The sequence below is a fragment of the Colossoma macropomum genome, unplaced genomic scaffold (genome assembly GCF_904425465.1).
Source record: "Colossoma macropomum unplaced genomic scaffold, Colossoma_macropomum, whole genome shotgun sequence".
Taxonomy (NCBI): Eukaryota; Metazoa; Chordata; class Actinopteri; order Characiformes; family Serrasalmidae; genus Colossoma; species Colossoma macropomum.
In genome coordinates, this window is record NW_023494793.1 from 34,621,131 (window position 1) to 34,639,403 (window position 18,273).

Sequence of the window (18,273 nt, forward strand, 5' to 3'; positions counted from 1 at the left end):
GTACTTAGAAAACAGTACTGTGGTGTCTGCAACACGCTTCACGTTTCACAAGGGAGGTTTTAGGTGTGTGGTATGCAAAGCTGCAACGCAGACAGTATTTTTGCCTGTCCCAGCCCACCATCACTACACTTTAACTTGAAATATCATCATTAAAATGCTTCAAAAATCTCACACCATTAGCATAGACTCTAGTCTTTTGCATTTGCTAACTCTGTACTAAAACTCAACACTGTAGCTTTCAACTCTGTTACTCATTTAAGCTTAAAATTAAAATGTTGAAACATGATTTAAAATGGAGAATTTTTTACAGTATTAAGAGTGTTTTTAACCCTTTAGAATCCCAGACTTATTACATACTAATGCTTATTGTTCAGTAACTACATGGACTTTAGTAGAAACTGGCTGAGCTATTCTTAGGTTCTAAAAGTGAGTAATAAAACTTAAACTTAAAACTTAACCCATTTAAGGGATTAACTGGTAACTGGTACCCTAATTGTGGAATTACCCACTTGGCAGCTTCTTGAAATATACTTGCATATAGGTTAGCAGAGTTCAAGGCCTGCATAAAAATGACAAAATTTCTTGAATGTCTTTAGTGTAATGTGTGCATTCCTTCACAGCCATTTTTGGTGCCTGGAATACTCAAATAATTAAATGTAATATTCCTAAGAACTGCCACTCTTCCAGTGCTGCTACCCGGACTACACTCAAAAAAGTCATGTGTTAAATCACAACACACTTGTATTATCCAAAAATTTATCCAAAACCATTATCTAAAAAATCAGAGTATGCTGTTTACATGACCATATGAATAATCAGATAACTGCAGAAATCCAATCTGATTATGCACTGAGCACTGAAATGTGAAAGGGCATCTTCAGTACCTGTTAATTGAACAATTACATCACCTGAATTAGAGTAAATATAACACAAATGTGTAACGGGGTACATGATACATAATCCCTATTACAAAAAAAGATAACATTGATTAAAAAATACATCAAAGGCTGCACAGCTTTCCTGTTTTTACACTATGAGAGTCTGCAAATCTCCTTTAACAGCTAAACTAAACTGCTCAAATGTAGGACTGTTTCCACATCATTTCACTTTACGTAACTGTTTAACAAAAACGAAACCGTTTCTGAAATGGTTGCTGATCCTGAAACTAGCATGATAGCAGTAGGAAGCAATATCAATATCTCATGTGCTCTCGTCGCCAAATTAAAAGTCCACAGAGAATACAGGCTTAAATAATATCTGTGGCTCTTCTGTTTATTGTGAAAGTGCTTGAGTGACTCATTTTACAACAGTTAGACAAAAAAACAGTATGCTAGTCACATGAGAAATGACGGAGCAACGGGAAGTTGTAACTCTCATGCGTAGGTTTTTTTTCCCACCCGTATTGCGCCCCCTATGCTACGATTGGCTGGTTGGAGCGCGTCTTCCGCGCTAGGATTGGCTAGACGTTTATCCGCCCAAGCACTTCGTCTGTGACTATGAACTACTATCCAATCCTAGCGCAGGGAGGCGGGACTTGTCGGAATACAGGTGGGAATAACAGATACGTATGTCACCTCATGAGCCCTGAAGAAAACTCTTCTCTCTTTTTGCGCCTTAAGTGTTGATATGGAGAGGACACCGATCGTAAGGTGAGGCCAACGCTTCGTACAACCCCATTTTCACCACTACGTACGTTTGTTAGTTGTTTTGAAAGATAAATTAACGATTTTGTTTCACTTTAAAGTGATTACGGATCCAACTATGGCACGGCGAGCCCTGGCTACGCGCCTTCAGCAGCGGCCGTCCCAGGTAGGGCTTATCTTTCGTCTTTGTATTGATTGTAGGCTGAACATATTCAAGCAAAGGTCAATAAACGCTTTTTAGAAACTGGGGAAACACAAACTGTGTATGTCCACGCAAAGGCCTCTATAAGATGTCCATCTTCCGTAGCTATAGGTCCACTATATAAGTATATTGTAGCCCTGTTGCTGCACCACTGCTTAGCCCCACTGTAGTTAACCTAAGTTACCCCACTCATCAGTTTTCCCCATTCAGTTTCTGATCGCGTGACTGCTATACTGACCACATATGTCAACATGTGAGAGGCGGAGCATTCTCAACACAGCAGAGACGCTGTGTAAACGTTAGTGGGTGTGGTCTTGCTAAGGTTTTTACCCGAGAACCTGTAGATAGGAGAGAGAATTACGCTCTGTAAATGTTTTCCGGGTTTCTCAAACGCTAGAGGGCGCTCCCGAGCGAGTCCAAAATGAATGGGTTAAGATGGAGCATTTGGGCAAAATCATAGTTTATAAATGCTTAAACATTTTTAACAAAAAGCAATACATTCGTCTCCTGAACAGAGAACAGCTTAAAAGACGTTATATTATATATATTGTTATATTTGTTGTTGTTGAAAACGGCACCTCATGTACGTTCATGACGTCATTGGCGCGAACAGCCAATGAGCAATGTTACAGTTTACCCCGAGACAGAGGGTCAGTTGTAACACTTGCTGAAAGTCTGATGAATTAGAGCAAACAAAGTTAATTCAATATAATTCTATGTTATAAGCCATACTGCATGATATACACATTGTCCATTTTATCAGCTCCACTATATAGGTGCACTTTGTAGTTCTACAGTTACAGACTGTAGTCCATCTGTTTCTCTGCATACTTTGTTAGCCCCCTTTTACCCTGTTCTTCAGTGGTCAGGACCCCCATGGACCCTCACAGAGCAGGTACTATTTGGGTGGTGGATCATTCTCAGCACTGCAGTAACACTGATCTGGTAGAGGTGATGTGTTAGTGTGTGTTGTGCTGGTCTGAGTGGATCAGACACAGCGGTGCTGCTGGCGTTTTTAAACACTGTGTCCACTCACTGTCCACTCTATTAGACACACCTACCGTGTTGGTCCACCTTGTAGATGTAAAGTCAGAGACAATAGCTCATCTGCTGCTGCACAGTTTGTGTTGGTCATCCTCTAGTCCTGCATCAGTGGTCACAGGAAGCTGCCCACAAGACGCTGTTGGCTGGATATTTTTGGTTGGTGGACTATTCTCAGTCCAGCAGTGACACTGAGGTGTTTAAAAACTCCAGCAGCACTGCAGTCTGTAATTGTAGAACTACAAAGTGCACCTATAGAGTAAGTGGAGCTGACTCCACAAACACACACATCAAATTTTATATGAAAGCTGATATGAGTCTCTGTGTTAGACAATGACAGATTCATTTTTTATCCAGTGCAGGACACCAAATACAAAACATCACACATCAGTAAAATATGGAACATTGTTTCTGTATAACTACAGCTTTACCAACTGATAATGTCAATTAATATACTTATTTAAAACCAAAATACAGACAACTGAAAGATACTAACTAAAATCTGTGTAAACATCTGGAACAAAAAGACAAAATTTACTGTATTTGTCTTTGTTTACTAAAGGTGGCTTAGTTGTAACACCGTGTGACAACTAACCCCGCAGTACGGAGGTTTTACTTAAGCCTATCTGGCACTTGCTGTGAGCTTGTCAGCTGCTTCAAAACGGTGCTACATTATAGGGAACAAGATGGTGAATAAAGTAATATAAGGTTTGATTTTGTGATTTACACAAACAGCTCAGCTAGCAAAAAAAATAAAAATTGAAAAAATGACTTACATGCCCTGAAAACACTCTTTGGCACAGACCTCTTTAAAACGCTGACGAATCACTCTGGAGACATTGGCTATGAAATGTGATAACGTGGCCAGAAGTACACACTGCTTGATCTTCCCTAACAATAAAATATCATGCCAGGTAATCACTACAGCGGAAAAACGTGAAATGCAGCGCACACGTCATTATTGTTCCATAGTGACATGCATAATAAGAGCTAAAATGAAAAACAAACCCTCAATTACAGTGCATTTGACCTCTTTACTGATAAACAACACAAGGACTAACATTAAAAAAAAAAAACTTAAAATATAATAAAGGCATGATTATATTGCTTTCCACTAATGTAATGGATCTTTTACCTTTAATTTTGGCATGTTTTATGCGTGTTACTGTTTAAATGCAGTCCCATGTGTACATTGCATGTCATTCTTTTGGAAGCATTTGAATGAGGCAAATACATTTGAAGTACAACAAAGAGGTCAAGTGATGTGAAAACAATGTAATAGAGGTTTTGTTTTTCTTTTTGGCATGTATTCTGCATGTCGCTATGGAACAGTAGTGTCAGGTGTGCTTTGCAATTCACGTTTTTCCACTGTAGTGATCGCTTGTCAGTTTGGCACAAATGAGCGGCTTTGTGGTCAAAAACTGAAGGCAGAGAGGATGGTTAGCACACAGTGTGCATCAGCTGATGGGCTACATGCTAACTGTCCACTAGCAAGATGGAGCTACAAGGTAATATTCAAAATATATTCCAGTGTCAGTCAGGGCTGAACTTCTTTTTTCCCATCTGTCTGAATGAAACTACTTTAAAGTGCTTCAGCTTTAGCTGCAGTGTTTAAGCAACGTTTCTGTGTGGTTGGAGAAGTGGTGTGCTGTGGTGTGACGGTGGGCGTGGCTGAGGATGCGTCTCAAATTGGGCCCTAGTTCCCTACTTAGTGATTGTGTCAAGGCCCTTATTATCAGTAAGGTAGAGGCATATTTTTGTAGTGATACCTTGATGCGTTGATATTTTTATTCCTCTCATTATTATTATTATTATTTTTAGTATTATTATTATTATCATCATCATTAATGAAATCAAATGAAATCGTCCAACTAGATAACTAAACCGATGCAGCTAACATTTATTATTTTTATAGAAACCATATTCCCGTCCTTGAACAAAAATCTTTGTTGTGGTCACAGCCGAAAGGAGAAGCTGTTCAGATGTGAAATGGTGCATTGTAGAGAAATATACAGACTCAAATGTTTTTACAGTGGTGTGATGGAAACTTAATAGCCAAAACAAAAATAGCCTTTTTATTCACTTAATTTACTTAGTTTTATATGTTATAAAAATACATTAAAAACAAAGTTTTCTTTTGCAGTACAGCGCCCTGCATGTACGTCTCCACCATACATTGATTTTGAAAATACGTCTTAGGCCAAAGGCTTATTTTAAAACTATCAGAAAACACTTTGTGCTTACACGTGCTCAATAATCCGATTGTAATCAGATTTCTGCAGTTATCCGATTATTCAAATGGTCATGTAAACAGCATACTCTGATTTCTTAGATCAGAGTAAAGTCTGGAAATCCGATTAAGAAATCTGACAAAGAGGCTGGATTTTAGCTCAGTAATCAGATTTCTCAGTGCATTTAAACTCTTACTCAGATTTCTTTCAGATATTTCAGTCTGCGTATGTGCGAAAACAGATGGTGGTACCGGAGATAGGCAAGCAGCAACGCTAAAACCAACTACATGCTCGACAAAATGAAGGATTTAAATATTGTTCATCCTGTTGATGATGCGTGTTCATATTATCAGGTGAAGTGGCGCAATGTTAAAAAAAAAAAGCCGTGCCTTGAAATTTGAGTGTTGTGTTATGTTTACGTCACGTCTTCCTCTGTGAGTTAACTGGCCGGTTGCAAAGCAGCAATCTGACTCATGTAGACCTGGAGTTTCCCATTATCTGATTACACAAGTGCATGTAAACATGTTGATTGGATTACTGACAAAATCTGATTTTCTGCAGTTATCGGATTATTAAGTGTGTGTAAACGCGTTCACTGTCTCAGACATCATAACTGTTACATATAATAACTTTAATTCATTTGTGAGGTGGCTTTTAGAGACATTAAACTCTTCAGACATCTGGTTCCTGTCGCCACCACCATGAAGAACTGTAACTCAGTAAGTTTCTCTAGAACAGATCATTTCACGCCAAACCACTCTGAATGACTCTTAACTATGTAGTTATACAAAGATGTAGAAACATTGGTTGAATTCTAGATTCACTGGAAACTCAGCACTCAGCCCTTGTGAAAGACCTGTGGCGACATGTTAACAGACTTGCCTGATTGCGCATACAAGACTTTAGCAAACATTTGGTATATGACTAATATCAGCCATTTAAACATTAAAAACATCTACATGTAAGATGTACAGTTGAAGTGTTAGTAGTAGCTTATCTCAGTGATTCTCGACCGATCCTGTAAGCCCTCTCTGCCGGTCCACAATTTTGCTCCAACCTAACACACAGTGCATAGGAACTGCAGCAAAGATGTGGACTGTCTGGGTCACCCTGAGGTTTGAGATCCACTGGCTTATATTTCAGTGTTTCCCACGCATAGGTTATACCTTAGCAGTGCACCAATGTATACGGACACACGCTAAAGTATATTTCGAATGCCTAGTTGCAGTTACACTCCTGATTCATCTAATATTAATTTATTACATGAATATTGAGAAATATTTTTACGGCAGGGGTGCGCAACTCCGTCCTGGAGTTTAACACTGGAAAACCCCAGAACACTGTAGTTGGCTAACTACATAGGGAACAAAATGTAACCGTTTTGAGACACACCCAGACTTCCGCAAAGATTAACAACTCATTTGAGTCTTAAACATCAGTCACACCTGTGATTGCAGTGGGAGCACATACACTGAGAGTCTTCATATTCAGCTCAGCAACGGAGTTAGATTTCAAAGACTTGACTTAAGACTTGAGGGTAAGTTATGAAGCTATTATGAAATATTAAGTAATCCTGCTTGTTGCCTTATAGAAGGAGAGCTTCTGTGTTAATTTTTATTTCAAGACATCAGTGAGCTAAACTGGTGTGGTAAATGTTGGGAAATTTGAGTAGTATTACTTACAAGTGGGCTATATCACATTGGAAGTCATCTTGACTTCTTGATTTACTTAAACTTGTACATCTGAAAACTAAAATGATGCATTTAGTTTTAACATAATGTAAAAGGACGCAGAACCGAGCATGAATGTCCAGAATTTTTAAAGGGTTTCTTTTCAAATGCATTATAGACCACTTTTCTTTTTTAATGGTGTATATTGTTGGGGGTGGGCTTTCACATACAAGAAATATCAATGCTATGTTAAGATTGATACTATCTTTATTAGCGGTAAAAATGTGTTTGTCATTATACATCAGCTGTTGTTCCTTTCAAGATCTTGTTATATCCAAAATTGTTACAAATGGATATACAGTGTTTTGGAATTAAACTCTTCATTTGTTCATGATGTATTTTTATAACTATGAACAGAATGTTTAGATTGTGGTATTTACCTGATATGGAGCCTTGCCCTGACTTGTTTGACTGCTTTTCTTTAAGCCATGGCCGCCGCCCCCGCAGCAGGCACAAATGCCCCGTCTGCGCCCCCAGCCAGTATGTTTGACAATGTACCAGGCTACGAGGGAACGGTTGCAGGTGGAGGAGGTATTGTATAAGTCATAGGTTGGCTATATAGTACCAAAAAGACTTTTGCTGTTGTTACGAGTCAAAAAACCTTTTCTTGTTGCTATATGTGTTTGTCTGTTTTATCTCTCTCTCTCTCTCTCTCCTCTCTCTCTCTCTCTCTCTCGTGTATCCTGATGTAGGTGGATACCTTCCTCCTCCTATGCCGACAGTGCCAATGCCCGTACCAGAGTCTGGCCCTGCCCAGCCCAACTGGCAGTAAGCACCTCTTCTCTCTCTGTCCTGCATAAATTGTTGTATTAACGTAATTTCCAAAATATAAATAGTACAGATGCATAATATAAGATTTTTATTCCAAACACTCGATCTGAATTGCAGTTAATGATGTAAATAGTGTGAGGGAGGTATGTGCACTAACACTGTATTCAAAAGCAACTGATTAATAGAAAGTGCTGAAAATGTAATAGGAAGGTTTGTATGTTTATTTTGCCCACACAGTGTGAGCTGCGGGTTTTAGGAAAGAAGCTAAAAAAAACAGTCACCGGTCAATTTAGCTGTAAAGAAAACAGAATCGGCCATAAGAAAATCTAATCGTGCATCCCTAATAAATAGGATATATCATAGTTTATTGTATTTTTAGTCTGTACGTCAAACAACTTGCTTGTTTTTTTTCTGCGTGTACACATACCCCACCACACCACTACCATAAATCTTAAGCACCTGCACACACTTGTACATGTACGCCTCTAAGATACATGGTCTCAACGTGAAGCCTACAGACTCACAATAGAAATCCCACAGGGTTGTATTTTCTCACTCAAGCTGTACATTCTTTGTCTGTAGCTACATTAATGCTGTACTCTTGGTACGTAAGCTGCTAGACATGCTGGAACGTGCAAGGATCTTAAACTGTCTTTACTAATTTGTTCATTTTGCTGATATTTTTTTCAGTATTCCCTCCATCACAGAGGACGCTGCACGTGAGGCCTTTGTGAGCTACGCTTCCAGTAAATGCTGTTACAGCACTGGACCAGCCAAAGATGGGGTCATCACCAGCATGGAGCCTTTCAACACCTACAGGGTGGGGGGGACATGATCGTCCTAATTATTGTCATAATACTCATTATCTGTACAAGCAACAGTCTCAGCCGCTCACCATAATCATTGTTTACATTTCCATTTTTTTCATCCCAAAATCCTAAAAAGTCATGTTGCTAAGAGTTAGTTTATTTGGAAAATGCTGACAGGCCTTTCACTAGTCCTCATTCATTATAAGTAGTGTTAGCATTTTAGGTGAAGTGCTCCTTACCCAGCTAAATGCTCACGTTTTAGTTTGAGGCTTCCTCTTTTTTACTAACGAGGTCAAAAGTGAATTACACAAGCATATTTCCTCTTTTAAAAAGCCTGTAAAAGTACAGTGTTTTCATGAACAGTGATGTGTAACAGGTTTTTGACACAGAGTTGCTAGTTGCAGGTTGTTCTTATGATGTAATCTTCCTGTATTTCCATTTAATCTCCCCTTCTTGCTCTGTTCCTCATAGTATCGCTTGGAGACCTTCACTGAGTCCAGATCCACTGAGTGGAGTCAGGAGCCATTTACCAGTAAGACGCAGGGCCTTTGGGTTCAATCTAGTCAGTGGTTCCTGTAGAGACCCAAACCACAGCTAAAAGAACCACCATAAAACTGAGATGCTCATATCCCTATTTTGCCTGTTTCAGTCACCACAACAACATTTAATTTAGCATCAACATTTAATTCATATTTAGTCCTATAGACCTTGCACAACAGTGAGCAGCACAGTAGCAGAAGTGACCCACAGGCTATCTGTGCTTGGGACTCTAGGGGGCACAAATGACCACATTTCCAAGGAAGAGAAACATGCAGCTTGTCTGAAGTGGTTGATTATTTCTAAGTGTGAAGGGAGATGTAGCAACACTGTGCAGTTAAAACCAATGCTGTGTCAGAGCACATGAAACAGGGAGTGTACTAATGTAATCCCTCTGTTGAGAAACATACTGTACCATCCAGTCCGATCACTGTCTTACAATTATAATAAAAAAACATACTCTAGCTCAGTAGATACTACTCAGTAGATGATGGAGATTATGTCCCTCACGTTTCAGATCAGCCTGTAGATGCATTTATCCAGCGTGTGCCAGGGCCGTGGGAGGTAGCAGCCCAGACTCCTGCCTTCTTCCAGGAGAGCACACAGAACATCAGAGTGCCCTACACCTCCTCAGTTAAGGTAAAGCAAATAGAAAGCTTCAGTCAGGCTCCAAGTTTGCTTACCATCAAGGAGGAGATGGGGGGGGGGGCTATCATGGAGAACAGCAGTGCAGAGATAGGAATGTATGGGGTTTTATGGTTGGTGCTTGACCTTTGGTCATTGCACAACTCTGTATAGTAGTTTTTTTTGTGAGTGTGTAACTGTTGGTATAGCATACAGTGTGTGACAAAGCAAACCGGTTTATTAAAAACAGTGTAATCCAACACTCATAGTAGAAAAGCTGAGGTGAAAAGGACATAGTAGTGAATCAGTCTGAAGGGCCAGGCAAAAAGGACAAAAAGCAAAAGCAGTGACCAAAAAGACAAGCAGAGGTTCCAAACACCAGAGGGGCAAACAAGACAAACGCTCAGTAGTCAGACTCCAAGAGACTGGCAGTACCTCACACTGACTGTCTGAGTTTGGGGAGTATTTAAGGTGAGACTGATTAGGGAGATAATAAGGTGCAGGTGGCTTGATCCTGGGAGCAGGGCTAGTACTCAGGAGAGAGAGACCTCTGGTGGCCAGATATGGAATTACTGACAGTGTAGGGGCCTGGAGTTCAGCTTGGTTTAGTTTAACGTGAAAAAAAATGTTAAAAACAAAAAACACTTCTAAACTGTATTGAATTTAAAGCTGTCTCTCATTTAAAATGGGTCTCTCAGTTTGTAAATGGTCTAAACTAGCCACCTGGTTGCATCCTATCCGTGCAGGTGGGCAAAAGGTGGGGGCGTTATGCTAATAACAGCACAGTGATTTTTGGGGCTTGTTGTGGACAGGCTGGTACAACAGGCATTTTAAAGGTTGTATTTGAGAACTTCTCAGCACCAAACCAATCCCTGTAGTTTATAATTAGAGCCCTGTAGAATTCCGACATTTCTAACACAAAAAATATCATAAATCAAATGTTGACAACAGATTTCGCATCAGGCTTGTTATTCCCAAAAACGTTAGCTGTCATAAAGGCTGAAACCATGCCGCATCAAGACAGTTTTTCAATGAGAATTGAGAGAGAGAGAGAGAGAGAGAGAGAGAGAGAGAGAGAGAAGAAAAGATGTGACTCCATGTGTTCAGCAAAAAATGACTGTACAAACATATTTCAGTGGTTTGGCACGTGGAGTTATTTGCTTGTTTGTTTTGTTTTACTATAGGCATGATTACACATTATGAATAGCAAAATGAAACTCGCTCTACTTAAGGGTCACAGACACTCTGTCAGTATAGTGTCATGACGCTGCCATAAGGCATCATTAAAAAAAGCACAAATATGAAACTAACTACTTAAGGGCCAGAGAAAAAATAGATAACTGTTTATGTCATTACAGTGCCATAGCATTGCCATATGGCTTCATAGAAATCATAAGTGAAAATATAACACACACCTTACTTAAGGGGCAGAGATAATATACATAACTCTGTCATAACAGAGTATCAGTTTCAAAACCTTCACACTGTAGCTTCAATACTGTAGATTTTCATTCAAGGCTGAAAGCATCTTTTCACAAGTACTCACCCTTGTTTGATTTTGCAACCAGTCTCACTTGTCAAGTTGTGTAAAATAATCACAGTTTTGTGTTTGACATATCAAAAACATACTGAGCTAAAGTCAAGTGTCACAACATGCTGTCATTTCACCACAGAAAGTGCTATGACAACACCTAACACTCAGCAAAAACAAAGCAAAACATACATCCTGTAATGCTTCATTGGCATCAGAGAACTATTTTTTTAGCAGTGAGAAATCTTGGAGGTGGGGCTGTCTTGCAGGGATAGATACACCCCTGCTGCAGATTATAGTGTGAGCTTTAATATATATATATATATATAATTATCAGTTATTGGTGTCAGTACTGGACACAACAAAGTGTTAATTATCTGCTATTATAATTGGACTGTAATTTCTGTATGGGTGCCTCGCTACCTCAAACACTGCTGGATCTTGGCCAATTGGCTCTTTCATGCTTGACTTAAACGTGGCCTGTGATTGCATCTGGATTGTTTTTCATTGTCCACAGCCTTGCCACATGTGCCTGGGCATGAGGAGAACACCGTGCAAGGAGTGTGCAGGCTGTGGGACCGTGAGTCACATTTTCTGTTTTTAAAGCGACTGAAGTTAATATATTCATCCATCCTGGTAATTAAAAATGCTTTAAAGTTATTAAACACTTCTAAACTGATCCTCTTACAGAAAGTCTGCTGGGTTTGTAATGGCACTGGTTTTCGCCAAGACAACGATCGCTGTATGCACTGCAGCGGCCGTGGGAGGGAAAAGTAAGCTACATGCTGCAAGCACTTTGTTATTGCTGCTTCTTAATATGGACGCATGTTTGCCAGTGTTTTTAGATTGCGATAATGCCACTATTTCGTATTTTAATACTGCCATGTGCAAGTTAGAACAGGCACCAAGTGCTGTTCTAAACTGAGGCTATGTTTCACTATTATAAGGAGGTAATGATAAAATCTAATTAGTCCCAAAGGCCACTTTAATGTATAGATTCAAGCAGTTGTATAGATCAGACACATATGCCTATGACGAAATGCTCCAAATAAGGATAGTGAAAACATTACATGCTGCACTATTGTAGACACGGGACACATCAGTTGAAATGCAACACAGGTGTGGTTTAGTTGAGAATTGTGTTTTCTTGCTTACAGCTGCAATTGGTGCAGTGGGCGTGGCTCTAATGACTGTCAAACCTGCCGCGGGAAAGGACAGCTCCTTGTCTTCATCAACCTCAAGGTTCAATGGTAAGATCTGTAGCATTTAAAAATGATCTGGATGTGAATTTAAACCTGCCGTCACTCTACTAGACTGTTCCATCAAGTCCCAAACTACTTCCCAATAAGCTCAGAATATCAGTAGCTTGTATCAGCGTATGAATAGAGGTGAGGTTTTTGTAGTGTGATGTTTAAAATGTAATTTATGTTAATGTTATGATATTTTTCTACATGACTGCTTTGTGTAAAATGTAAGTAAGTAAACTTTATTTATATAGCACGATTATTAAATCAAAAGATGACACAATAAAAAAGAAAATAAACACATACACACAGTTAAGCACATTACCTATGATCACAACTCAAAAAAGCTAGAGAATAAAAATGAGTCTTTAGGTGCTTCTTAAAAGAACATGTAGACTAATATTGAGTGAAAGACTGTTCCACAATTTGGGAGCACACACAGCAAATGTCTCCCCTTCACTTCAGTTTAGTTCTAGGAACAACAACAAGCCCTTTATTAGAGGATCTCAGCGACCTGGTACTTGTATGAGGAACTAACAGTTCACGAATGTATTCAGGAGCTTCACTGTGTAAACCCTTAAAAGTAAAGCCCAAGTAAGAACCAGTACATTAAATCAATCCTGAATTTTCACTGGCAGCCAAAATGTGAAGTTGATTGTGTTCTGTTTTCCTCAGGACCAATAATAAGGAGGATTTTGTGGTGGAGCAGTCGAGTGGTCTGAGAATGGAGAGTCTCAGTAAGGTCTCCGGCAGGGAAATGTTCAGAGACTGTCAGTATATGGTAAACATATGCACACACATGCTTTCTCTCCGTCTCTGTCTCTCTCTCTCTCTAGGACAGAATAAGAAGCTATGTTCACATTACCTGGCTAAAGTGGCATAAAACTGATTTTTTTTCCATATGTGATCCTAGATAGGATACATATCAGATTGATGGCCATGCGACCATAATAAAAATGGTCAGTTTGAAATTCATGTGTGTTTTTTTACCACTGTGCATGCACCATCATTTAGCAGTAATGTGGCAGAAGCACCTAACTTTCAGTGAATTCCAGAACAACTGCAAAAGAAACACTGAAAGAACATTACATGTGACGTTTTTCCTTCCAATGAACAGCTGAGAGCTTTTCAGAGCAGATTACTTTTGTGATGCATGTGACATTGTTGAGTTGATTGTGCACGTATTTCAGGGCCCAGGTTTGTGTCAATGACAGATATGAGTGAGGCTGAACAATGAATCCTTTTTATATCAAAATTGCAATTTGAAATCATAAGAGCTGCAATTTTAATTGTATCTTAGATCCTTCAATATTTTCTTGTTTTTTTTTCTTGTTTTGACAAGTTTTTCTTAACAAGGAAATTGAATCTAATAACACAGAGCTAGTGAACTGGCAGAATAGTGGAAATGTATGTGCTGGTCTTCTTGGAAAAAGTCTGGAGCTTAATTTATAGAAAATAATTGCATTTAAATCACAATTGCAATATTGGTTTGAAAAATTGTAATTATATGAGTCACTTATGAATGTGAACCATCAAGTTACAAAAATTGGATCTGAGCAAAAATCTGAATTGTGCAGTAAGACTTGTAAAGTAAATATGTACATACAGAGAAAGTGGCCTAGTCAGAAAAGCATGATAAGTAGAAAGTGACTTTGAGGCGAATAGAATGTAAAAATGAAGAACAAGGACAAATAACAAGGAGCAGGGGGTTAGGGCAGGTGAGGGGGGAGAGTCAGAGTGAAATCTTGCTACTCTTATTTATAAAAGCAATAACACTGAGGGAAGCGCTAGCAGGATTTTCATTATTCAAACGTTTTTCCACATTTCCAAAAAATTGGTAAAAGAAAATATGCATTAATAACTGTTTCCATCAACTATTTAGTGCATATTCCTAAAGATAACGTTGTATGCCTAAAGTATGTGTGCTAAGCAGTTTTGACAGATCTCTGTCAAGTGTCCATGGCTGTAGCCGTAACATATCAGATATGCCAGGCTGAGTGGACTGTGACCCACTTAATAAGGACTGAAGCTGCTGTCCCACTTTGCCGTCCCTACCAACACCACCGCAAACAGACACGCTTTGAGTGAGGCACTTCTGAAAGTCAAAAGCAATGTTGAGCAAATTTGCGCCATGACTGGATGTTTTGAAGGACTATTGTTGGCCTTCTACAAACTATCCAGTTGTGCTGAGTATATGGTAGTGGGAGAAACATAAGGTATAGGCCAGGGGTCGGCATCATGAGGCTCTGGAGCCGCATGCAGCTGTTTCACTGCCCTGTTGCAGCTCAACGGCAGAATTAGGTTTGTAGGTAAAAATAAAATAATCCTCCTTTACAGTAAAATAAAAATCTGCTGATCATTCAACACAGTTTTAACAATAAATGGTCTTAAACACTGGAGTTAATGTAGAACTGCTAATTTACCCTTTAACCCTGAAGGTTGGCGTAGTCACAATAGCAACACACTCACCTAGCTAGTAGCTAACGAAAAGGCAAAGAGAAGGATTTAAGACGAACATCGATAATTTGGACGCGATTGGACTTATTTGCATTTATAAGCACTCAGCTGGTTTCCTGATACGTTTAATCTGCAATAAGAAACTGTCAAACACTAAAAAGTCAAAAAGCTGAAGTCAGTTTCAGTTCCATCAGGTGCCAGAACGGAACTGCTGCACCAGAAAATTAGAACAAGAATTGGGCAAATGAGAAGCTGACTTAAAAAAAAACTGAACATTGAGACATTTTACAGGAAACTATTCTACATTTGGAAAAGTTTCCTGCGTTTTCGTTTATATTACATCTGTTAGCCTATACTAACACATTAGCACATACTGAGGCATATTTACAGCCAAGATGGTAAAATGGACAGAAAATGTTGTGGCTCCCAAAGTGGTTTGATTTTTTCTGAAAGGACAAAATGGCTCTTCTTAACATTTGGGTTGCCGACCCCTGGTGTAGGCCTTAGCATGACAACAGTTCAGTCTGCCAAGTGCTACATCATCACTTATTCGACAAATCTGCCATTTTTTGTATGTCTTCTTTATCAATGAACCAAGTTCTCTCTCCACTTTATCCAAGCGTAAAACTTCTTTTGTGATTTGTACATTTTTTCATACTTCTGGATTTGCCATCTGGGTTGTCTTCTGCACGTTTTTCAAGTTCTCTTAAAAGATGTCTCTCGTATACCTTCTAATGACTGAGAAAATGAGTTCATTTTGGTACATTGATAACTTTGTGTGTGTTCTAGGTATACCCAGTGATGGGTTTCCCAGATCCTGCAGTGGCCCAAGCATCTGAACGCTTGATAAGAGAACACCAGTCCAGGTTTGCACAGACTGCCCGTATTCTGCAGCAGGTATGGCTATTCTTTGCAATGTCTGTACATATATCAGTTCCACATATTTCTAAATATCTGCATACATCCCACCAATAAAGCACTGATGTTGCTTTAATGTTGTTGTGCATTATACTGAATGTCTTATATTCCTATATCACTATTTACCCTTTATTAAGTTTGAAAAATGAGAAATGAGAGCTGACTGTCACATTTGATCTTTCCCACTTAACCACTGACAGTCAGTGAGTAAGCACTGTTAACTGAAACTATAGTCTTTTGGATTTTAACCCAATTATCTCCCCAGTTTAGTCATCGCCAATTCCACCCACTAGTTAGGACTCCCCCAATCACACGATACTTTCAACGCTAGGAGAGCGAAGGCTAATTCAGGCTTCCTCCGAGATCTGTGAAGCGCCACCGCATCTTTTCGAACTGCCGCTCACGTAACGTCATTGGACAGCTGAACACGCTCGGAGGAAAGCGCCAACCGCCAGATCTGTTACATCAGCTAACAGATGCCTGTGCTGACTAGCATCACGTTAAGTGATGGGGGGAGAAGGAGGGGCCATCCTACCCACCCAGAGAGAGCGAGGCCAATTGTGCTCTCTTGGACTCCCGGCTACGGATGGCTGTAGCATCACCAGGGATCGAACTCGCAATCTCCTGATGATAGGGCCAACGCTTAGATGGTTGCGCCACTCGGGAGCGAAACTATAGTCTTTACATTTTTGACCATATAAAAATAACATCAGCCTGTGTTATCGGTAATCAGAGTTCAAAGTCAGTATGGTTCAGGAACACTAGGATGTGTGTGGGTAGTAAATTTTTGACCCAGTTTTGAATTAGTCTAGTTATATAAATATAGCTTTAGGCAAATTTTTCATACTCAGTAATGTTAATCAAAACAATAAAGGCTAAAACTGAACTGAGATTTATTCAGTAAAAAATCACCACCAATTTAAGTAATATCTTAAATGTATTGCTTACCTTTTTCTTCCTGATGATGCGTTGCCACGTTTATGATTGAGTTCACTAACTAGACTGCTTACACACAACATGATCCTTCCACCGTTTCCATGCACAAAGGTTTCACAGCTGGTCGTTGTGGTGGTGATTTATTAGGCCTGTAAAACAGATGATGAGACGATGAGACCAGTAAGCATAATAAAAATCACATTGATCACATTGGAGGCATTTTATTTCTCATATTCTAGCATGATGGAAATACTGAATTTATCACATTTTATTATCCAATGCTGCATTTTTGTCATTGTCAAAGTTTTAGTGAACCTCAGGTTTGTACTGATTCTTGCATCGTCACTGATTGAGAATCTTTCCTGCTGCAGCGCCACACCATAGAGCTGATCCCTGTGACCCGGGTGACCTACTCATGGAAAGAGAAGTCTCACATTTATTTTGTGTTTGGGAACGAGATGAGCGTGAAAGCAGACGACTACCCGGCCACCTGCTGCTGCTCTGTGATGTAGTTCAGCACTGTGAAGAATCAGACCAGTGTGGGGAAAAAATGGAGCACAGTAGGATTGATTTAGCGCCTGGTTACTGATGAAGTGCAATGTTTCTCAGCTCCAGTCCTGCAGACTCCTTTACACCCCTAAACATCCTGTTCAGCACATGAAGGTAAATAGTAATTTGCTGATGGTTAGACTTGGATGTGGCAGAGCAGGGAATATACTGAGTTGTGCAGTACGGGACTGGAGCACTCTAGAGCTATTCACTGTTTTCTTCAACAATATCAACTGATTTCACTTATGTTTTTAACTCTTTAAAGGGGAATCTCATAATTTTTTCAAAATTGCTGCATAATTACATTGATGCGATGAAAACAAAGTAATTCAGAGTGGTTTGATGTGAAACGCTCCACTCTAGAGAAATTTGCCCAGTGAGAGTTGTTCACAATGGTTGTGATAGGAACCAGATGTCCAAAGTGTTTACTGTCTGTAAAAAGCTACCTCACACAATTGCCTTACAGATTCAAATGATTCTAAATACCTGCTTGCCTGATGCCTGAGACAACAGTAGAATGCATAAAATTTGGCCTGAAATCTATTTTTTAATACATTCATGGCAGAGAGACACATGCAGGGTGTTAGTAGGCAAAATAGTACCCAAAGAAAACTGTTTTTTTTTTCAGATGTACCTCTGTTTTACAGTCATCAATATTAAAAACTGGATAGTAAATATTTTCAGTGTAGACATTGCAAACCCTGGTTCCTGGCACCACCATTATTAGGAACATTTGAGTGGTCGAGTTTCTCTAGAATGCAAAACTTCACTTCAGCAATTAAATTCTGCAGAATTTTTAAAATATTGGTGGAATTCCTCTTTACCAAAGAAGGGTTTCTATTTGCAATGTCTCTGCTCTGCCTGTAGTGGGTGCTATTTAGGGATTCACGCAACATTACCTTGCCAAAACTGACTTCAAACTGATTAAATTTATATCATTAACATGGAAGTTGCTGGAAGGGAAAAGGCCTGATGTGCAGAGGCCTGTCTGCTGCAATTAAAACACATGATGCACTATGGCAATAAAGGTGTGAATTATAAATGACTGTA

The 18,273-nt window shown here is 39.4% G+C and overlaps 1 protein-coding gene across 2 annotated transcripts; it reads left to right on the forward strand.

The window, feature by feature from the left end:
* Positions 1 to 1,516: 1,516 nt before the first annotated feature.
* Positions 1,517 to 18,267, forward strand: ssuh2rs1 (ssu-2 homolog, related sequence 1). Of its 2 annotated transcripts, XM_036579354.1 has the most exons (13): positions 1,517 to 1,649; positions 1,745 to 1,809; positions 7,274 to 7,378; positions 7,540 to 7,615; positions 8,309 to 8,438; positions 8,899 to 8,959; positions 9,482 to 9,603; positions 11,637 to 11,699; positions 11,810 to 11,892; positions 12,277 to 12,369; positions 13,039 to 13,144; positions 15,610 to 15,717; positions 17,046 to 18,267. In XM_036579354.1, exons 1-13 carry the CDS (start codon positions 1,627 to 1,629, stop codon positions 17,184 to 17,186), a joined length of 1,176 nt encoding a protein of 391 aa, XP_036435247.1. In that variant the 5' UTR covers positions 1,517 to 1,626; the 3' UTR covers positions 17,187 to 18,267. The 2 variants fall into 2 exon arrangements, with proteins under 2 accessions (XP_036435247.1, XP_036435249.1); XM_036579356.1 differs by lacking the exons at positions 1,517 to 1,649; positions 1,745 to 1,809 and adding an exon at positions 6,542 to 6,654.
* The last annotated feature ends 6 nt before the right edge of the window (positions 18,268 to 18,273 follow it).